Source organism: Trichosurus vulpecula, chromosome 5, assembly GCF_011100635.1.
Source record: "Trichosurus vulpecula isolate mTriVul1 chromosome 5, mTriVul1.pri, whole genome shotgun sequence".
NCBI classification, from domain to species: domain Eukaryota; kingdom Metazoa; phylum Chordata; class Mammalia; order Diprotodontia; family Phalangeridae; genus Trichosurus; species Trichosurus vulpecula.
The window spans coordinates 54,641,539-54,665,369 of NC_050577.1; the positions used below are offsets into that span (position 1 = coordinate 54,641,539).

The window sequence follows — 23,831 nt, forward strand, 5'->3', positions numbered from 1 at the left end:
TGTGCTATCATATTAAACATATTTCCCTATTAGTCACAGATGTGAAAGAAACAGATCAAAAGAAAAAAACACAAAAACGAATAAAGTAAGCGAAAAAAGTATGCTTCAATCTCCATTCAGAGTCCATCAGTTCTTTATCTGGATGTGGATAGCATTTTTCTGTACATGTCCTTTGTACTTGTCTTGGATCATTGTGTTGCTAAGAAGAATGGGGTCATTCATAGTTGGTCATCACACAATGTTGCTGATACTGTGTACAATGTTTTCCTCATTCTGCTCATTTCACTTTGCATCCAACTCTTAAAAGTCTTTCCAAGTTTTTCTGAAATCTGTCTGTTCATCATTTCTTATTGCACAATAGTATTCCATTGCATTCATATACCACAGCTTGTTCAGCCATTCCCCAACTGATGGGCATCCCTTCAATTTCCAATATTTTGCCACCATGAAAAGGGCTGCTATTAATATTTTTGCATCCGTAGGTCCTTTTCCTTTTTTTAAAATGATCTCTTTGGGATACAGACCTAGTAGTGGCATATATTGCTGGATCAAAGGGTATGTATAGTTTGGTTGTCCTTTGAGTATAGTTCCAAATTGCTTTCCAGAATGGTTAGATCAGTTAACAACACCACCAATAGTGCATTAGTGTCCCAATTTTCCCACATTCTCTCCAACATTTATCATTTTCCTTTTTTGTCATATTAGCCAATCTGATAGGTGTGAGGTGGTACCTCAGAGTCATTTTAATTTGCATTTCTCTAATAAAAAGTGATTTAGAGTGCTTCTTCATCAATACCTTTGATTTCTTCATCTGAAAACTGTTTGTTCATATCCTTTGACCATTTATCAATTGGGGAATGGCTTGCATTCTTATAAATGTGACTCAGTTCCCTATATATTTGAGAAATGAGGACTTCATCAAAGATGCTTGTTGTAAAGATTGTTTTCCAGCTTTCTGTTTCCTTCTAATCTTGGTTGTATTGGTTTTGTTTGTGCAAAAGCCTTCTAATTTAATATAATCAAAATTATGTATTTTACATTTTGTAATACTCTCTATTTCTTATTTGGTCATGAACCTGTAACTCACTTAACTTCTCCTTTGAGAATTTGAGTGCTATACCACTTGGTGCATATGTATTTAGGATTGATATTACTTCACTGTCTATGGTACCTTTTAGCAAGATGTAGTTTCCTTTCTTGTCTCTTTTAATTAGGCCTATCCAGTCAGACATTCTGACTTCAAACCCACTGACCTAGTTCTTTCCTAGCAAGTGACCATTCCCAGAGGCAACAGGGCAACATGCTGTCTAAAAAGCTATTACACATGCAAGAATAACCATCTGCTTGTTCCCTGTCCTGCTGGAACTCAATCGTCTCCTAACAGGTTAAAGAGAGCGTAAACCGGATCCTCTCCTAAAGCAAGGTGAAATAATCCTCACTCATTGCCCGGGGTTCCTTGGTTACAGTACTCATCAACCCAGGATGAGCATGATAACTTGAATTTGGTGAGACCCAATAAAGACGAACATTTGCTTTTCAGGGTGTAACTGACTGTGTCTTCTCACATGACTGATGTTGAACTGTACATTCAATTTATTCACTGAATTTGCCCTGTTTCATCAGATGCTACGCCCCCCCCCCCCCACACCCTTCTCAAGAAAGCCTCCACAGCACCCAAAGAGAGACCCTATCCAAAGAGAAACTCTAACAAAGCATGAGATATATTGACTCTAGCATGTGACCTGGGCTTTGCCCAAGACCCCACAGCAAGGTATTTATTTGGCAGTGAAAATTCCATTCTGATACCCAACAATGATTCTGTGTTCTTGCTTTTTTTTAAAAATAATGAATTCTACTTGCTGGCACATGTGCGGTACCAATCTCTCGATTCTTAAAGTTATTCGTAGCGATGGGCAAAATCCAACTTTATTTGTTTTCCAAGGTAGATTTAATCTGTGAAATCTGCAACAGGAACTGAATGCAGGGTGAAAGAAAGGTTGTCTGTAGGGCAGGTTCTAATCACCCTGTTCGTGGAAACAAATAATTGATAGTAGTGACACATACCAGTAGCTGTGCGGCTTTGGGAGAGTCCCTTTATTGCCATAGGTCTCAGTTTGCTCCAGAGCCAGAGAGGCGGTGCAGTGGATGGATGCTTGGCTTGGATGGGTAGGTTGACTAGCTGTATGACCTTGGGCAAATTCTTAACATCTTGAACCTCAGTTTCTTCTGCAAAATGAGGATAAGTGTATATACAGCACCTGGCTCACAGGACTGTTGTGAGAATCAAAGGTGACAACGTATATTAAACACTCTGTAAACCTTAAAGGACCAGGGGAGGGAAAAAGCATTTAGAACTTGTTATAGGCTAAGCACCGGGTTAAGCATTTTTACAAATGACCTCATTCGATTCTTGTAACAACCCTGGGATGTAGGTGCTATTATTATGCTTGTTTTATGGTTAAGGAAACTGAGTCAAACAGAAGTTAAGTGACTTGACCAGGATCACAGAGCTAAGTGTCTGAGGTCTGATGTGAACTCAGGTCTTTCTGACTTCAGTCCCAGGGCTCTATCCACTGAGACACTGTTGCTACTGGTACAAACTGAAGTCTATATTGATAGTCATGAGAATGATGATGATAATGTTAGGTCCACGGAGAGTCCGTAGATTCACAGGGCACACCTACTTTGTTGGCTAAATGAGTAACACGGTCAAGTAAAATGACATTCATTTTATCCTTGTCTGTAACAGATAGATGTAATATAATTAAAATTATATAAACTTTAATTTTAATTAATTTAAACTATATGTAATAGATGTAATAGTCTGGGTTCAAGTCTCTCAGTGCCCACAGCCAATTCTAAGACCTGTTGATCTGCACTGATAGACCAAGGTCCCTATATCACTGAAATCATAGGTACAGTCTAAATAGAAACAGTATTAATGGCAACTCTGCCTGTCATGGTCTCATGGGGACCAAGAGCATTATATCCTTCTAATAAAAAGGGAAAGGGACTTTTATGAGAACTGGACCCTACCTTTTGTGCTAACCGCAACTGTGACTCAGCCAAGAAATACTCTGCAAGCTCCCAATGCTTTTTTGTAGCTCATGGATGCTCTGGTCCTTGAGCCTTATAAAGTGGGGTCTGTGTGGGAATCCTGGCTTCATATTTAAACAGCACCTGTCCTCCATCCTGCTTCTCAGGTCTGCCTACTGCTTTTCTATTCATCTGAATTTCTTGGCTTTGCAACACAGATGCTGTCAGTTTGTCTGCAGGGCTAAAAATCCCTACGCTTGTTTGCTCCCAATTAACAAAGGGGAATTGACTTGGCTGTTTCACAATGGAATGTATTCTCAACTCCATCCAGGAACTGGGAGGGGAGCTAACCCTGCTGCTGGCAGGCAGCCGAGTGACTCCAATCTTCTTTGATTGGGTATATTTTCGGCAGTGGGGGGAAGGGATGCTTGGGCTGTAAACCCTAAGCTTCAGCTCTCCGCCCCAAGCAGGGAGAAAACCTCTAATCAAGTTTCTAACACAAACACGTTATAGAAAAAGCAGGGGCACAAAAAGCTAATTTTGTTAGGGAACAAATATGGCACGAGGACTAGGAAGTTAGAATTATGGAATCATAAGAAAGAATGTCAGAGTTGGAGGAGCCCTGTGAAAGCAGCTAAGTCTAAACCCCTCATTTTACAGATGTGGAGACTGAGATTCAGGGATCAAGTCACTTGTCCAAGGTCAAGGACAAGTTAGTGGCAGAGTCTGAATGTCAGTGCAGGGCTCTAGAAGGCAGCGAGGTGCTGCTATGCACAGAATATTGAATCTGCAGTTGGGAAGACCTGAGTTCAAAGATGCCCTCAGACTATTACTAGCTGGGTGGTCCCAGGCAAGCCTTTTAGTCTGGGTCTGCCTCAGTTTACTCATGTGTATAACAGGGATAATAACAATCACCTCAAGGAGCTGTTCTGAAGCTTAAATGAGACAATGTACATAAAGTGCTTTGTAAGCCTTAAAATGTTATAGAAATTCCAGCTATAATAATAATAATAATGACAATAACTCTGATTTATTTAGCACTTTACGGTGTTACATAATATTTTTTTCTTTTTTTTTTGAAGGGAGGAAGGCAGGGAAATTTGGGGTTAAGTGACTTGCCCAAGGTCACACAGCTAGTATGTGTGTCAAGTGTCTGAGGCCGGATTTGAACTCAGGTCCTCCTGACTCCAGGGCCGGTGCTCTACTCACTGCGCCACCTAGCTGCCCCAGTGCTACATAATATTAAGGGAGGCAAGCAGGAAGTTTTCCGCCACCTTTGAAGATATATGTTCTGAATGAAATTGTGACTCAACCATGGAGCATTTTCCAAGTACCTACTATGTGCCAGGCATTGTGCTGAGTGTTGGCAATATAAACACAAAAGGGAAGCAATCCCCGATCTCAAGGAGTTTATATTCGAATAGGGAAAAGATAATCAGAGAATGCCATAGATACAACCTTGCCGGACAGGACATGACTGGAATCTCCAATGAAATAATGTATTCACAAATGTCTAAATTTTCATATTTTTTAAAACCAAACACAACATTACGTATGTGTGACTGCTGGTTCACTTGATGTAAGATACTCTGAGTCGGGCAGGTCTCCAGAGAATATTGACTCCAACTGCCTTAACACTGTCCCACTGGAGACATGGCTACAGTTAGCTAATAGTGAGCCCAATTCTCTACCAACCCAGGGCAGCACTTGCTGGCAAACTTGATCTTGGCTCTTCTAGCCTTCTGGAATCAGACCTATGTTTGCTTTCATGGGTGTAGGGAATTCCCAGTGAGAAAGCTCCCTCTACCAATGGAAATCAGCACATGCCCAGCAACTTAAAAGTCTTCAGAATGTTGCCCGTATACTGAAAGGTTAAATATCTTGTCCCAGATCACACAGGAGGAAAAGGGGGTGGTGGTGTTGCGGAGGGAATAGGCATTTATTGAGGCCAGATACTGTGCTAAGTGTCTCACAGAAACTATCTCATTTGATCCTTACAACCACCTTGGGAGTCAGGTACTAGTATGGTCCTTATTTTACAGTTGAGGATCAGAGGCAGAGGTTAAGGACCACCCATGTAGTAATCCTCTGAGGCTAGCTTTGAATATGGGTCTTCCTGACTCCAGGCCCACCTTACGTCACACATCATTAAGAGGTCTTCCTGACTTAGGATCCTGCTTTCCCAGACCCTTCTCCAGGCCACTCTTGCTCTCGTAACGATGCTCTTTTCCATTTTCTAGCTTCCTTTTTGCTTTTAATTCTGTTCACGTTCTCTTCATTTCTTCCCCTGAGTTACATGGTATTAGGTCTATACTCAGGTAGGAATAGTAGAAGGTCAAAGGTGATCCAAGGTGGCGCCCCACCTCCAAACTGGGTCAGCCATTGAGAAAGACTTTTAAAACAACAAAAAATTAATTTACCTTGCTTCTGAGGGCAACAGTGAGTAAGGCAATCAGGAAGTTTAGAAAGACATAGCAACCAGGGTTAAGCTACTAGGAAGGGGGCTAGTATGAAAACTGAGGTATTTTCTTCCAGCTCTTTCTCAGTTGGGTCTTGAAGCAATATGGATGACAAGCATGTCAGACACCTCAAATGTAAGTTCGAAAAATGCATTCAAAAGCCAAATGAATTGTTTTGAATTTTCCAGTGTTTTGGATTATCTAAACCACTGTTCTCCTCCACTGGTGCAGATAATTGAGAATGATAAATAAATAGCAACCTTTTTATGTTCAAAGTTACAGCTGCTGACTGGGTTGTAATATTGATATGTAAGTATGCTGAAAGGACCAGTGTTTTTTTTTCCCCCACATTGCGGGCACACAAAGAATGTCCCTTGGTTTGCAAAAGCTTTTTGTTCCAAGATCCTCAAGCTGTTTACCAACATTGAGGACAGCTCTGAGCTGGGACATACAGTGCTCGGGATGGATGATTAGAACTCCTACTTATGGCTTAAGAAGGCAGTCATGCCCATAACTCTTTAGCAGGAAAAAGCATCATGGTCTTGTGGACTCACATATTTGAGGATCTGGTGATCCCTGGGATTCTAAAAAAGCCAAGAAAGCATGGAAATATCCAACATGATTAAATTATAAGCTTCTTTTAAACATATCATGTAGCTGAAATACAAATAATAATAGTTCTGTAGTATTTTTAGGTTTCCAAAGCACATCCTTCACAACAACCTTATGAGGTGGGTAGTAAAAAGCATGTCTAGGAGGCAGGGGAACTTGTCTATGATCGTGGCTAGTAAGGCAGTGCTTGCATTCAAGTGCCTGATTTCCCTTGCAAGTACATTTTATTCACTGCACCATGATGTCTCTTAGAAATCACTTGGTGGCAGTGCCCTACTGTGAATCGGCTGGAATTTCTGGTAAATTGCTTCACTGGTATTTCTGACTCTCTTAGTCTAACAAAAACCCAGTACTTACTTCATGATGATACCAAATATTAGGAAAAGTGCTTTGAAATAATCAGAATGGGACTGCTACCTAAGTTCCTAAATTATAATGACATTGTGAACCTTCAAGAAGTCCCTACAATGTATCAACAATAACAATAATAGAAATCCTCAAAGAATAAAGGGGAATAAAAGGCATGAAAGGATTTTTTTTTAACTATCCCAGCTATCATCTCACTTCCCATCACCTGAAACATTGCCAAGGAAGCAAAGCATGATCTCGGAGCAGATGTCAACATCACTAAGTTCCCAAGCGGTAAATCTCAGGCTTTTTATTCTAAGAGGACCCTGCCAACACTGACCTTGAGCCTATTAATTCTGCAAGTGATGGCAATATTGGAGAGTGATTCACAAGGGTGACCCCTTTTTAACTTTTTTTTAAAATAACTTTCAAATGTATTTTGTATCCCCTCTTTAAGGAGCTAAAGCATTCTGCAATGAGTTTTAGAAAGCTTACGTTAAAAACTATAGGCTAACAAACAATCTTAACCCATTAAAGGGTAGTTTTTAGTTATCTAGAAAACCCATGTAGAATGCTGTATTCTCCAGTGATGCTGGATAAAGACAAGGTTAAAAAACCCCAAAATAATCCTCTAAATTCTACAAGAAAGAGCAGAACCCCAAAATAGAGAAAAGGACTAAGATTTTCTGTCAGCATTTTTTAAAAAATAAGCATCATTTAATTTTTTAGCATGTCAATTTTTTATCCGTAAATATGGATGAACGATATTAAAATATTTTGTACTGTAGGCGGTGAGAATTTTAACACTGATTTCATCAGTATATGAAATTATTTTTTTCTTGTTTTTAAGTACACTGTCGGTGAGAACACTAACAAAAACAAAAAAAGGTTTATTTAGATCTGCTGAAAGCACAAGGAGGTTCAAAGGAGGTTGAAGTGAATTACGGCAATGATGATGATGGAGGGCAGTGAAAAGCGCAAACCGCTGAACTCTCACTTTACTTTGCTTTTCTCTTCTAAAGAGAATGAACTAGGCAGGATAAAGTAAAGGTTGTGAGCACGGAGTGTAAACCCCAATAAGTATGGAGACAGTTATGTAGCATCCAATTTCTTCTAAGGAGGTCATGCCTCCAGAACTGGCTGATCATCCTGGGATACCAAAAGAGCTAGCCGACATGTTTGCTGAACCACTGCTGATGATCTTTGAAAGATCTCAGAGTGAAGAAGAGATACTATAGATGGGGAGAAGGACAAAGGCTAGCCCAATTTTCCCAAGAATGGGAAAGCATGAGTCTGAAAACGATATACTTGTGAGCTTAACTTCTATTCCTGGAAAAATTTTAAAACATATGATTAGGGGGATAGTTTCCTTAGAAAAGGAAGCAGTAATCATTATAGGTCAGCGTGGTCTTATCAAAATTAGTTCATTGCTGACTAACCTCATTTCCAGTTTTGATAGGATCTACAGATTGGTCAATCAAAAGAATGTTGTAGATAGATATAAAAGTTGTGTCCCTTTCAGATTTCAGCAAATTTGTGGTTCTTAATGGGCAAATTAGGATAGGGCACATCCCACTTAGACTGCATCAGCATTTTATAGAAGATAGTGGATCATTTTACAGCTTTTAGGATATGAAGTTTTGAGTAGCTCATTTGAATATTAAAGGCCAGCAGAGACAAAGAAGATATAGACTCCCTCTGTACTTTGTCTATAGCCACTTAATGCAAAGACCAACAGTGGAACCCTCAAGTTAAAAAAAAAAGGTGGGGAACCCCGAGTTCCAGAGCTGTTTGGTGATTCCTGGGCAGATGGTCATTCATTCTTGGCTATGGCCTAGTGGCAGAAAAAAAAGATCTGGGAAATATACTGGATGGTCCTATAGTTAAGATGAGCTCTCTCACAGAGTTACCTAGCCCTAAATTAGGCTGAGTTGCCAAAAGGAAAAGCTAAAACCTCCATTTTTCTGTCTGGAAGATGGCAAGTCTTATATTTGAGGATCTGAGAGAAGAGGATTAGAGAAACTTCTTCCAGGCTTAGGCTAAGGGTCTCTGCTCTTTATGAAAGAACAGAGCTGTAACCTAGCTGAGCATTGTAGCTTAGCTTTAAGTATGAGGTAGTGGAGACTACAGCTGCCTAATGAGGAGAAGATCCAGGTAGTCCAGTGGATCTGACCTATCCAGAAGTGATGCTTGGCGAGGTGTAAGCACAGCTGAGCATCTTGTCTAACACAGGCAGTGCACCCAGCAGGGACCTTTGTGAGGTCTATATACAGAGAAAAAACACACTAATAGCCTGTAGTTATAGAGCTATGAGATGTCTTGGCTACACACGTCCTCAACACGAGTGCTTCATCACTACCATTCTATTCTGCACTACTCTTCCTATGTGTTTGTGACAGGGTCAGGGAAGGGAATTTTTTGTAGCAACTTTTTTTTTTACTACGCCATCTCAGTAAAAACCTTTCCTAGGGGCTAACTGTGTCTACTGGCTGATTTTTAAAGGGATAATATATATATATATTTAGATTTCAATCCAGTTTCTCAATGTTATACTCACTAAAAACATATGGGGTGATACATGCCAGATGATATTACTGTTAGATGAATTCTTAGCTGGTTAAATGACCAAACTTTTTCTAAAAAGTCATTAATGGTACCACATTAACTTGGTAAGAGGTGGTTAGTAGAAAGCCACAAGGATCTGGCCTTGGTCCTGTGTCATTTAATATTTTTATCAATGACCTGGATGAGAACATAGATGGAATGTTTATCAAACAGCTGATACAAAACTAGAAGGTATCCATCATGTTCAATAATAGATTGCAAACAGGATAAAAAAGAATAAGCTGAATCTAATATGTTAAAGTTTTAATAGAGAAAAATTTAAAGTTTTAGAGTAAGGGTCAAAAATTTAATTTTACAAATACAAGATGGGAGAGGTGTAGATAGACTATAGTTCATGTGAAAAAATTTGGGGGTTTTAGTAGATTACATCTCTAATATGAGTGAACATTTTGAGTTGGGATCCAAAAAAGGTAATGTTATTCTAGGCTACATTTAGAGCCAGAAACCAGAACAAAGGAGGTAATAGTTCTGTTCTTCCCTGGCCAAACTACTCCTGGAATACTTGGTTAAGATGATAAGTGAAGAAAAACAAAGGAAAGCTGGAGCATATGTAGGATGATGGGGGACCTGAAGATTATGCTATTAGGTGGATAACTTGACAGAATGGGAGGATGTTTAGCCTGGAGAAGAGAAGAATTAATGGGAACAGGAGAACACTCTTCAAGCAGCTGAAGGGCTACCATAAGATTGGACTTGTTTTGCTTGGCCCAAAGATCAACACTATAAGTAACCTGGGCAAGTTACAAAGAGGAAGAGTTAAGCTTGCTAAGACTGGAACTTTAGGAATATCACTTTGTTGGCCAAATGGAGGCTGGGCTGGAGTGGGGAGAGAGTTGAGGCAGGTAGACCCACTAACAGGCTGTTGCAATAATCCAGGCATGAGATGATGAAAAATTATAATACCTGACATTTCTGTAGCTCCTATCATGTGCCAAGTGCTTTACCATTATCATCTCATTTGATTCTCACAACCACCTTGGGAAGTAGGTGCTATTATCCCCATTGTTGAGAAAACAGGCAAATACACATATAGACACATATATAAGGATAAGTGACTTGCTCAGGGTCACACAGCTAATAAGTGTCTGATGTTACATTTGAACTCTGGTCTTTCTGACTCCATGCCAGATCCTCTGCGCACTTTACCACTTCCTCTCATTCTTACCCTCCTACTCCCAGCCCAGAGGGTGGAACTAGAAATAGTTATGGAGAGGTATGACATTCTATGTATACTCATGACTTAAGAAGAGTAGATTTCAAAAATTCAGAGAAAAAACAGATTTAAGCCCACTAGCCTAATGGTCTCTAAAAAGTTTCCAAAAGGGAAATCACTTCAGGTTGGGATGGTAAAGAATATGAGAAAGAACATGATTCTGATGATGTAATCACAAATTATTTCACTGAAGGAGAAAAGGAGGCCTCTAAAGAGACCGATGTGGCTACAATGGGAGGTCATCAACCAACTCAGGAAAGAGAAAGATGTGGGCTACAAAGAGTGAAGGAACAGCACCAAACTGGAGTTGAGTAAGAGAGTGAAATTGCTGAATGAGCTGAGGTTTGCACTTAATGCGCAGGACAATAAGAAGGACATTTAAAATAGCTAGGAGAGGGCAAAAGGAAGAATCACCAAGAGAGATTTGCTTCTTAGAAGGGAATGGAGGATAACTGTAGGACTGCAGAGAAAAAATACTAACTATTCATTTCCTATTTTGCTTTTTTAAAAAAAATCAATTAAGGAAAATGGGAAGACCAGAACACAGATGGTTAACTGGAGATTAAAAACCAACACTGAAACCAAGATAAGTGAGGAGATTATAAGAAAATGCCTAGTTTCAGTTTTTCAAGATTCATTTCTGACTCTCTGCCTGAGCAAAATTTTATTTTTTAAATTTTTATTAAATTTATTTTATTAAAATTTTTTTCTATCACAATAATGTGGATTATATGTACAGATCCCTGGAGAAAAAAAAAACAAACCAAAACCCAACATATCACCACCATTGCCTGTAACACCTACACCAACCTCTCTTGAATTTCTGTTAAGTCAGGACACATATAGTTTCTTTCAAAAATGTACTTTTTTGAAAAATCTCTTCTTTTAAAATTTTTCTAAACACACATTCCAAATGTTTAGACCTTATTTTAAAGAGCTATCCAAAAGTTTTGCTTTGCTTTACATTCACATAATCATCTGTTAGAGTCAATAAGTAAGACAGGAACTTGGCAGTCTGAGTTTTCATAGCAAAGCACCACATTAAAAGACCTTAATTAAACTAGAATAAAGCAAATATACAATGGAAATTCCCAGTAGAAGGTTCAACTACATGAAAGTTATTCACATGTGGGAAATTGAGAATTTGGCCAGTCATTGGGGAATTGCCTCTAACAGCCTAGAGATTGATGCATCAAAGGCTATTTTTTAGAAAGTGTGTGACCAATAAACATATTGAACATTTCTGTAAACATGCTTTAAGCTATCATGGTACATATCATCTCTTTGGTGGAGAGCTAAAAACCACCTCAGATGTCATCTGGACCAACTCTCACATTTTGCAGATGAAGAACCTGAGGGTCTGGAGAGATTATGTATCAATCTCATACTGTTAGTGAGCAGTAGTCAGGATCTGAACCTAGATCCAATATTCTTTGCCTTATACTTTCCTGCCTCTTTAGTCATACAATATACTTCACTTATGGAATGACACATAACAACATAATAACATAACATAACAACATAAAGTGATCACAGGAATGTAAGAAATACAACACTGCCTATCTTCCAATCTAATTATCAGATTTCAACCCATTCATCCAAATTAAAGACTGAGAAAGGCAAAGGTAGACAGTGATACTATAGATAGGGATAAAGAAAGTGGTACCAGAATTCCCATATTCCCCAAGGAGACCAAAAACTTATCCAAGAATGTTCTATTAAATTATGACAATGAATAAGTAACTCCCAAGTTCTCTTACTTTCTCCCTATTTGGGGCTACATTTAAGTCTCCCTGAGCTCTTCTTAGGCTCGCAGATAAAGTCTCATATAGTTTTTATATGGAGATCCACTTGATTTATATTTCAAGAAACGCACTAAAAAAGTCATGTCACAGAGCTACATACCAACATTTAAAACATCCATCTTTATAAGTGGTCAAAATATAGGAACAAAAAATTATAATAGGGAAAACACTGTAAATAAACATTTGGGGAAATAGTTAACCTCACAAATAAGTGAAGAAATGCAATAGAAAACAAACCGTGAGATGCCACATCATACTCATTAAATTAGCAAGAATAAATATAAAATCCATCATTGGCAGGGTCATTGGGTAAACAGTGCCACTCTGTTGTTGGCAATGCAAATAAGCACAGCTTTTTAGGGAGAACAAAATTTGGTATACAGACAGTAAGAGTCATAAAAATGGTACCACTTAACCCAGTAAATCATAACATTGAGGTAATTTGGAAATGAATTAATACAAATGAAAAAGTGACAATCACACATTTTGTACCTGTGTTATGTATAACAGCAAAAAGCAGAGACAATCTCATTGCCTAGTAGCTGGAGGAAAGGCTAAGTAGAATATTGTAGACTGATGCACTGAAAGATTATATTCCCATAAAGACGATAAATATGAGCAACAGACAGGTACGGAGAAAGGTGAATGTAAAGTGAAAGAAAGCAGAATTTAGTACAACATATACCCAGTTCTGATCAATACCAAAGTATGTTTCTGTAATCAATAGCATCAGGAAGGGTTAGTTTAGTTATTGACATTGGGATGCACATTACTTGTATTTTATCAAAAAGCTGAGAAAAATACAATTTTTAAAAGACCATGAATTAACCAGATGGTTTTGTATAGAAAGCATTTATGTTAGCATAATATTTCTTCAAAAACGCCTTAGCACACTTGGGAAAGATCAGACTTGCACAAATAAATGTGGCATAATTGTAGGCAATGCTGTTGGTTTGTCGCTGAGGAGTACAGCAAAAAATGGTGGGCTTTTGATTTCAAAACTGAATCATGGTATTCTAGACTAGCAGATGATCAGCCACTGAGGTTTAGCTAGAATTTGACCAATGTGCTCAATGTTGGTCAAAAGGGATGCTTTTTTAGCCCTGTGGGATATACTAGTTTTAGGTACAGACCTATGTTGCCCTAAAAATGGGAGTCTAAACTTGCCTATGGTACAGAAGGCAACTGATTTAGCAGCTAAAGGAGGTCTAGAAACCAACATACATAGGGAAAATCCTCAGCATGTACCCTTAAATCAGATTAGCCTATTAAAGTTAAGAAAACCAAAATTTTCTTTATTAAATATGTCCTAAAAATCTTCTCAAGTTATAGATTTTGTATTAAAAATACGCTGATCTTGAAAGAGAACCAGACAAAAAATGCCCATCTGAAGTTCAAAACAAGGTGGCTAGGCAGGAACATCTAGGACTCTACTTTCCATGGAGATAAATTCAGGATGTAAGGGGAAGTTTTCTTTTTTAGGGCCATTTCCTTTTGGGGAAGATTTATTAACCAATGACTAATTTCAAACAAAGGAATGAATATAGTTTGTGACCAGATGATGGGCAGGAATGCAAAAGGTGCAGGAACAGGTAGGAGAGAGATAAAGGTAAATGCATGTTCAGCAAATCTAACAGATTAAAAAAATAAAGAAAAGTGGAAATCCTCCAACACAATTATCATTAAAACCAACTTGTTTCCCTTTAAATGAAAACCCGCTTTTTGAAAAGAGATAACTGACTCAGGGTGCAGAATAAAATGTACATCTATGGACATGGACAATATAGGGATCTGCATGGCTTGTCTATGCTTGTGTTACAAGGGGTTTGTTTTTCTTTTTTCAGTGGGAGCAAAGGATAAAAATTAAATTTTTATTTATAAAAAAATGCTTGGAACATAATATAGAAAACAGAAAACAATTAATGTATCAGATTGACTTTCATTAAAGATTTTTTTTTTAATAAAAAGGATAAAGAGTATGATACCCAATTTTTAGACCTTGTAATCTTGCAGGGTCCCATTTAAGGGAATTAGTGTGTTGCATGTGTGTACGTATGTGTACACACACACACCAGAATGTTAATGGAATAATAATCAATATCTGCTTTGGAAATTGGATGTTTTCAAGGCTTTCCTGAAAGGAAAACATATCCAAATGAACTCATTCATTAGAAGATCAGTATTACTCACCAAGTTTTTGGTCAAATCGCCACGCAGTAACATGTGCATTGTGCCTCAGGCTGCTTTGTGGGGACAGGGGAACTGTGACATAAATAGGCCCATCCACAATGACTGGGGTTCCATCGCTGCTGAGTAAGTGAACGCTGACTGCAGTGACAGGGGTCAGGTCATACTTGGTGCTATTTCCTAAAAATAAAAGCCGTCATTTTTGTATATATGTACATATGAACTCCAGTTATGGGGGTGGGAGTCATGGGGTAACCATGGGGCCGGGGTCTGAGAGTTGGAAAGGACATCTGCGTTCATCTTATCCAAACCTGGGAAGTATGGCTCCATGGGTTAGAGTGACAAACTTGAAGTAAAAGCAATGTTGGTTCAAATACCCCTTCAGACAACTTGTGACCTTGGACAAGTCACTTAACCTCACTAGGTGACCTCTGTTTCATCTGAAAACTGAGGGTAAGAATAGCATGTACTTCACATAGCAGATCAAATGAGGTTTTGTTTTATAGTGTTTTGCAATGCTTAAAGGATTATATGGACAAACCATTACTATGATTCATTTGTAACAATGGAATAATAACATTTGTATCATTTATCTCCCAGGGTTGCACTTTGGAATTATATAACTAGTAGCCAGCTGGTGTTAATGGAGCACTTTAAGGTTCTAGTCTTACAAGAGCACTGGAAGGAGGTGCTATAATCATTTCCATTTTGAAGATAAGGAAACTGAGGCAGACAGTTCACATGACTTGCCCAGAGTCATATTAGCTAGTAAGTGTCTAAGCATGGATGTGAACTCTGGTTATCCTGGCTCCAAGTCTCCAGCATGCAGGTGTCATTCATCATCATCATTATTATTGTTATTCTGCAAAATAGGACGAAAAGATTGTATTGAGCTGTAACTACCTTCGGCAAGTACTAAAATCCCCGTCAATACATTCTTGCACAAATTAAGTCTCATAATTGAACTCCATGAGCAAAAAAATGGGATTTTAAAATTAAGTTTATTAGAAACTATTTAAATTATACGAGAATTACTTCAAAATCTTGGAACTTGGAATGAAATATTTGTAACATCTCTGGGTCCCTGTTATTATTTTTTATCTGTTTCAAAGGTACTGAATGTACCCGTTGCTCTACATTAGAACATATTTATAAAAGCCAACACTTTAAGGATTTTCTAGTCTACAGATAAACTAAAGGCTGCAAGATAGATTATTAACACACTTTTAAGAATTAAGGGGGCAACTAAGTGGCGAAGTGAATATAGCACCGGCCCTGGAGTCAGGAGGACCTGAGTTCAAATGTGATCTGACACTTGACACTTACTAGCTGTGTGACCCTGGGCAAGTCACTTAATTGTCTCACCAATAATTAATTAAGAATTAAGCAAGCCACTTTAGATTCCATTCTCCTGTCATATGTTACATGAGGATAAGTAAATTTTTTGACAATTGCTCATCTTCTTTTCCAGACTTATGGACACATCAGAGAAGATCAGAGCAAATACAGTGAAAAGATTCCTACCAACATATATGATCACTAGTCTTTCCTGCAAGGGTATCACTGTTTGCCTATCACAAACATAGCTAGAATTGGATTTATATGTTATAGAATGAGTCTAGTGTCAGTTCAACCACTAGGGAAAGCAATTTGCTATGGTATCTAATACCCTTTGACCCAGAGATCTCCCTGTGAGGAACAGACCCCAAGGAAGTCAAAGACAGAATGGTCCCCCAACTCTTTCCTCTCTGTCTTTCCTCCCCTCCTCTCCCCGCATTCCCTCTCTGTCCCTCCTTCCCTCTCCTTCCTTCTCTCTCTCCCTCTCCATTCCCTCCCTCTCCTTCCTCTCCTCCCCTTCCCCTTCCTCTCTCTCCCTGCTCCCTCTCACTCCTCCCTTGCCTTCTCTCTCTCTCTCTCCCCCTCCCCCCTCCTTCTTCCCCCTTCTCCCTCCTTTCTCTTTCTCGCTGTGCTCCCTTCCTCTCTCTCCTTCCCCGCTGCTCCCTCCTTCCTTTCTCTCTCTCTCTCTCTCTCTCTCTCTCTCTTTTTCTCTCTCAATATTCACAGCAGCACTTTTTGTGATAGCCATGAAATGGAAACAAAGTAGATGCCCATTAGTTGGGGAATAGCTAAATAGGCTGTGGTACACGAATATAATGCTAATTACTATGCCATAAGAAATGACGAATATGAATAATTCAGAGCAGCACAGGAAGCTGGCCATGCCTACCAGTGCTTAAGGCCAATCCTATTTTGCTCCTTCCTCCCACTCTTCCCTCTCCAATAGTCACCCCTTCCTTGCCCCTCATTCACTCTCAGTCTCTACGCTGCCACTGGCTCCTTACCATCTGCCCCAAAACATGCATAAAAACACAGTACAGAGAGCACTGGATTTGGAGTCCAAGGCCTTGGGTTTGAATCCTGGCTCTAGTGTTTATTATCCATGTGGCCCTGGGCAAACCACTGAACTTCCCTGAGCCTCAGTTCCTGGAAAGGAGTTAGGTCAGATGACATTCAATCAATCAACAAGCATTTATTAACACCTACTACGTGCCAAGCACTGTACTAAACTGGGGATGCAAAGACAGAAGTGAAACAATCCCTACCTTCAAGGGGCTTATATTCCAACAGGGAAAACAAACCATGTATAGAAAAGAAGGGATTGGGATGAGGGTTGGGTCTGTAAATTCATTGAAACAGAAAACTTTCAGATAGGGAAACTCCCTCGAAGTGATACAGGCTGGCATCTTCCTCTGCACAATCTTAAAGCAGAGTTCTTAACCTTTTGTGTGTGTGTGTGTGTGTGTGTGTGTGTGTGTGTGTGTGTGTTTTCATCTTGGATGCCGGAGTGAAGCCTGTGGTTCCCCTCCCAGTATGTTTGCTGCCTACAATTATAAATGAAAGAAATGCTGAATTTCAGTTGGAGGTTAGTAAAAATAAAGAGGTAATTTTTTTTATTGTTCCAAATTCACAGACTTCCCAAAATTTCTCCATGGATGTTCGAGGATCCCAGTTAAGAAACTCTAATTTAGAGAGTTGCTTAGGGTACCTTAGGGTTCCTTCCAAAGTTCCCACAAACAGGATAACTCCTCTAACCCAGACATGCATTCCTTTAAGACAGTTCAACGTGCACTAGACTAACATACATACATAACATGGTGTAGCAGAAAGAACAATGGATCTGGAATCAGAAGTGACTCTGGTTGTTGTTTGGACATGTCCAACTCTTCGTGACCCCATTTGGGGCTTTCTTGGCAAAGCTTTTGGAGTGGTTTGCCATTTCCTTCTCCAGTTCATTTTACAGATGAGGAAAATGAGGCAAACAGCACTAAATCCAAGAGTTATATTAGGAAATTGCCCTTCTCTGCTCCTTTGTGGCATTTCAAGTATGGCTAATAATCTTGTCAAGAGAAAATTGCTTTGTTCTCCTCCTCGATACAAACTCAGTGAGATTCTTTAGCATTCATTTAATAAGTTCTAAAGTCACAATTTGAGGATGAAAGAGAAGCTATAAACAAAATGAAGGCAGAGTTTGATAACTACCTTAAGTGCTAGCCAAGAGGGTTAATACATTTGTCCAGAAGATCCTGCCTCTTCCCATCCTCCAATCTTGTAGGAATACAAAGCAAAGAATCAAGTCCTATATTATGTATATAGGCACATTACTCACTTAGCCCTTTCTCTGAGAAAGGTTTTAAATAAAGCCCTATTCTTCTTAAGTAAGCGTCTCAGTTATTCTAGTAGGAAATAAAGGTTAAATACAACCTTCAAAAGACCTTCTCTTTCTCATCTCTCAAATCATAGAAGACTGAAATAAAGCAAACTAAAAAAAAATAATCAATAGGTCCCCTTCTTGATTTTTTCCTTCCCCCAACTGGCTCAGATTTCATAATTTATTTAATAGCTACTGGAAATGGAGTGTATGCAAAAATTTTAATTAATGAGCTTTAAGCAATGTGGGAATCTCTTCAAGTTCAAGGTTTTATAATATGATATCAGTTTTTTTAAAGGATGAATTTTGATGATTCTCAGGCTTTATTGTAATTGTGCTATAATAAAAAAGTTAAGAAACTTACCTTCTAAGCCCCACTTTCAAAAAGGAAAATGCAATATTTATTGTGGTATGCTTACTCAAGACCAATCACAAGTCTGACAGCAAAGTACTATGTAATAATAAAGGCATTGACAGTATAAAAAATTAAAAAGGGAAGAAACATTTTTTTTGCTTTTTTTTTTTTTTGCAGGGGGGAAGGACAGGCAGTTGGGGTTAAGTGACTTGCCCAAAGTCACGCAGCTGGTGAATGTGTCAAGAGTCTGAGGCCAGATTTGAACTCAGGCCCTCCTGACTCCAGGGCAGGTGCTCTACTCACTGCGCCACCTAGCTGCCCCAGGAAGAAACATTTTTTAAAGAGACGTAGCACTAAGGAAAAGCCTCAGCAACAAAATCACCACATCACCTTGGGTTCTATCAAAAAGTTTCCTTTAAGCAATATGCAATGGGTAAGATCTCTTAGGCTTAGGAAGCTCCTCTAGGCCCCTTCAGTTTCATTCAATATGTATGGGGAATCATTTACCAGATTAAATTGAGTTCTCCTAAAGGTAAACAAAATGTCACCCAAAGAAAACCATACATACTCACCTGGCTGGATCTGGGTCAACATTCCCCTTTTACATTTTAACTAGTCTAATGAGTGTTATCTATTATTGCCAGTCCTGGCAGCAAGGAGAAGACAAAAAAGAGAACCCAAGGCTCTTGATTTCCTGTCTTTCTGGAAATCAGGGTTTCTGATGTTTCAGAACAGGAATAAGCAACTTTTGGTGCATTTGGAAGGGCCAAGCTGTGACACAAGACCCCAATACAAAGTCTAAGGCCAGAGTCTCTAGTCTTTTCCTGATGAGATGGAAATGCTTTCAAATTCCTATGGTCTTAGTGGTTCCAACTTGAGAAGCAGGGTTTGTTCAAAACCTAACTCTTTACCTTCACTCCTAAACATACTGCTAACTTCCCTACTTCTATTACCACCATCCTAGACATCTGTGTTTTTAATCTTGAAGTCGCTTTTTAATCTTGGAGTCATTCCTTACTCGCAATTACCCCCACCCCATTCCAATATTACATAGCCTATATCCTGTATACTTATCACATAAATACATAATAATATATGTATATATACACACATATATATACATGCATATATGTACATATATGCATATACATATGTGTACACACACACACATTTACTTCTTGTCTCCCCAAACAGAACATAAGCCACTCAAGGACAGGAACTGTATCTTTTTTGTTTCTGATCCCCAGCAATTAACACTGTGCTTGGCACGCAGAAAAAAAATACCTGTTTAAGTGAATTAAGTCAGAATGCCAACTGCAACCAGGGCTTTCAGTCCAATTCCTTGGACTTCAACCAGAAAACATACAGAGTATGGCTTTGAAATTAAGTGGCAGATAATGACTGACCAATTAGAGACCCCCCCCAATCCCCCCACACCAGTTTAAAGCAAAGGCAGTTGGGAAAGAAGGAAAGAAAAGGAATGAGAGAGAGGGAAAGTGACAGATCCCCACCACCCAATGCCTCAGGTCGGTGGGGCACCAGAACCTTGGGCTGCTATTCCCTGAACTAGAACAAACACACCCCTTTCCACTCCCAGCACAGAAGGATTTCTAAGTGGGTGGGGATGGATTTCCTTATACTTGAATCAAGTCGGGTGGCCCCTTTACAACACAACAATCCAAGTGGGAATAAAGGTTTCAACAGGAGAAAGAAAATGAAGACGTAAAGAACCTGAATTTGTATTCTCATTTTTAAAACTGTTAGTTTCTCCAATGTTTTAAAATATAAAAAATAATTCCTCTGGGTTGACTTGAATTAGTTTAGATTTCTCCCCCCAAATAGTGTAGAATCTCCTTCTTCAGTTCTTGGTATTAATCGGCACAGAATGATGGATAAAAAGATATCCAATAAACATGTCTCTTTAAAGAAAAACAATTAAAGAGACACTGAAATTAAGCCTACAACGGATCAGACTGAAAGTCCTAATTTGTTTTCTTGCATTTTAAATATCTACCTACTTCTGGAGACCTTTTCCTCCTGCAACCTACTGACAGTGTTGACAGTGACCCAACACATCCAAGTTCCGACACGTAAAATCATGATTAAAAAGAGAAGAGATTCAAATTACCTGTTCCATTCCCATCTAATCCCCGCAAATATGGGAAACTGTCCACTTCTGCTGGGGTGCTGGAAGCCGTGAGAAAGGGAGTCAGGTCACTGTAGCTGGTGTTCTCCGGGAGTTTCAGGGCTCGTCTCTGGAAATGAACCCGAGGCTGTGGCCGAGCACCTGCAAAAATGAACCACTGACTTATTAAAGGAGCAGCTTCCATTTTTAGAAAACGGAAACCAGCAAGTCAGTGCCTCTTGGAAGGTTTAGTACCTCCCTTCCCCTCCCCCCCAATTCCTCTTCCCCATCATCGGACACAAAGATGTGACAACATACTATTATGTGGCTAGAAATAATAGCCCATTGTCACGGTTGTTTTCTCACAGGATGTTATTTGCTTTTTTTTTTTAAACAAAATGCTTTCCAGGATTTATTTGCAAATTTTCTCCTTGCATAACATTTGATGCTAGATGTGAGTAAAATTAAAAAACGTATCCAAATGCATGGAATGGATGGCTAATCAATTAAAAAACAACCCTGTGCAAGATTTAATACTAGAAGGAACACATCCTAAACAAATCTCCTGATTAAAATCTACTTTACTCTGAACACATGTGCAGACCAAGTTGGAAAAACAGAGAAAATGGAAGTGCTGCCATGAAAAGAACTCTAGCCACTTACTGTAGCTGATTATTAGGAAAGAGTGGCTGTTTGCCATCAGATCTATCTGGACAGCAAGCCCATTCTAATTGGGATAGATTATATTACAAAGTTTATGATGAGATTTCAGAGACTGCGCATCCTTTATCACGTGCGTTTCCCCTAAAGGAGAAGGTTGGGCTTATCTAAAGCTCTCTGGGGTGAACAATCACTTTGTACGACCATCTGTAGTCTCATCCTTATTCCAGGTGGTGTTCTGATTGTCAGATCTGAGCCTGTTTTTACTTGATGCTATGATGACAGTAACTAGAAGTAACAATGCCACTAACACAATTCAAAATTATTAGAACCAGACTGCAAACTACAGTATCAGAGTTCACACTCAAATAAGTCCAGCCATTCTCTGAAAGGCATCAAAGGTTTCAAATACGTACTTCTTTTTCTTTATGGCCTCCCTCAGGTTTGTGGGTGTTATTAGGTACCCCATATTTATTATTTGTTCCATGGATGTTCTGAGGCTTTGTTGTTGTGGGGTCATTTCAGTCATGTGTGATTCTCTGTGACCCTAACTTGAAGTTATCTTGGCAAAGATACTGGAATGGTTTGCCATTTCCTTCTCCAGCTCATTTGACAGATGAGGAAACTGAGGCAAACAGGGTTAAGTGACTTGCCCAGGGTCACACAGCTAGTAAGTGTCTGAGGGGAGATTTGAACTCAGGAAGATCAGTCTTCCTGATTCCAAGCCCAGTGCTCTATGCACTATGGCGCCACCTAGCACCCTCTGAGGCTTTAGCATCCTCCAAAGATAATCTCTGAAGTAGCCTCCAAAGATAATCTCTGATGAAGAATGGTCCAGGAGAAAGAGCACTGGCTTGGGAATCAAATTCTGCCTTTGATGCTTACAACCTGTGTGACTTTGAAAAGTCTTTTGCATCTCCAAGGATGGCTGTTTCCTCATCTGTCAAAAGAGAGTCTTGGGCTAGATGGGCTCTGAGTTCTCTTTTAGCTCTAAAATGTATGATCCCAGATGAGCACTTGGTGTTAAGAAAGGAGGAGAGCAGAGTAGAAAGCATGCTTGTTTGGGAGTCAGCTGTTGTTGGTACCTCTGGGACCTCCACCTTTCTAACCTTCAGTTTCTTCATTTGCACAATGACAGAGGTGGACCAGATGACCCCCAAGGTCCTTCTTAGCTCTCTAGGATCCTCATGACTTCAGGAAGACAGGCAGGGGAATGAACCTAAGAGTAGGAACCGGCTGGAGTTCAGACAGAATCATGGAATATCAGAGACTTTAAGAAGGTTTAGAGATCCATCTACTTGTCTCATTTTATAGCTGTGGGAATTGAGGTCTAGAGGTTAAACCAAACATAAAACTTCTAGACCAGGGGCAGCGTTCCTGAATCATATGCCCAGTCAAAGTGTCAAATCTCACCAGGCAATTCCAGTATGGAACAAATCTGGTGTTCTGATCTCTGGAACACAAGCTATACCAAAATCAAGTCTATGTTCTAAAATGTGACCAACCTTAGCCAAGATTAACTAGGTTATCATGTTAGTCCTGTTTCAAAATATTAAAAAACTTTCTCTATCTCTGTTCCAAAAACTAATACTTTTCTGAATAGTAGCCATCTGGACTATATTAACTCAGAACTAAGGAATTACAAAATCTCAGAATCTTAGGGATGTCAGTAGGGAGCCTTAATCATCAATGTAGGCCCAACTCCCACCTGATTCATTCATCAAATCCCACTACAAATCTCTAGTCAACTTTGGTCAACTGGTCAACGTTGACTCCCTTCTACTTTGTCTTTTGATTCTCCTAGGCCTTTTACAAAATCCTGAGGACAAAAATAGGATTTTGTATTTTCCTTCAAATCCCTTAAGTTTAGTCTGTATAAAGTTCAAGCTTCTTGTACTCACCATCAGAGCTCTGCACCCTCCCAATCAGCTGTTGGCTTCCCCCACACCATTTCTATGCTTCCTTCTCTCTGCCTACACATGCTGCTTGTTTCCTTTGTTCCTTTTTTCCATATTGCCTTCTGAGACTGAGTCTCTCTTTCTTTGGCAATCAACCATTGCCCTCTTTTTTCCCCTCCCCAAAAACCCACTCAAGCACTTATTTCTTCTATGAGTCTTTTCAATGACACTGAATCTGTTGAGATTTGAATTACTTTCCTCCAATGTATTTCAGTACAAACAGTACTGTCTGTGTTACCCACTCCATAAACCCCGAGGGCAAGGGCTGTGTGCAATATATACCAGAGAGTAAAGAACATTGCTAACATTTGGGAATTAAAACCAAAGGCCTTTTAAAAAAATGTAACATGACAGACTTATCTTGTCCTCTTTCAGGCCAAAGTAGAAGGCTAAATAAAACCAGAGTGTGTAGTGGGGTTAAACATCTGTCCATGTCAGCACTATTTATACAACTGATCCCAGGGCCCTTATACTCCATTAGGAAAATCCACACAAGGGATGCATGGGCTGGTTAAGGGAACACTGTTCAGGAAGGGTGTATCTATCTTTCTGTGTCTCTCTTTGTCTCTGTCTCTGAAACATACACTCTTGGTTGGGGGCTAATTAACAGAGATTAAAACAGTGACTTAAGGAAACTGACCAGAATACCAATACCTGGAGGAAAAAGAGGTTCATAAGTTATCCTAAACTGCCAGCTATCTCATCACTCAATTCCCAAATTTCCCAAAGGGATCTGATT

At 39.3% G+C, this 23,831-nt stretch overlaps 1 protein-coding gene across 1 annotated transcript in view; it reads right to left on the reverse strand.

The window, feature by feature from the left end:
* The window catches only part of FAM171A1 (family with sequence similarity 171 member A1), a 180,908-nt gene that overhangs the window by 34,681 nt on the left and 122,396 nt on the right, over positions 1 to 23,831 (reverse strand). Inside the window, exons 4-5 of the mRNA XM_036761432.1 lie at positions 20,478 to 20,636; positions 14,289 to 14,465 (exon numbers count right to left, since the gene is read on the reverse strand). Of these exons, the coding sequence (XP_036617327.1) occupies positions 14,289 to 14,465; positions 20,478 to 20,636 (336 nt within the window). The remainder of the gene's footprint in view (positions 1 to 14,288; positions 14,466 to 20,477; positions 20,637 to 23,831) is intronic.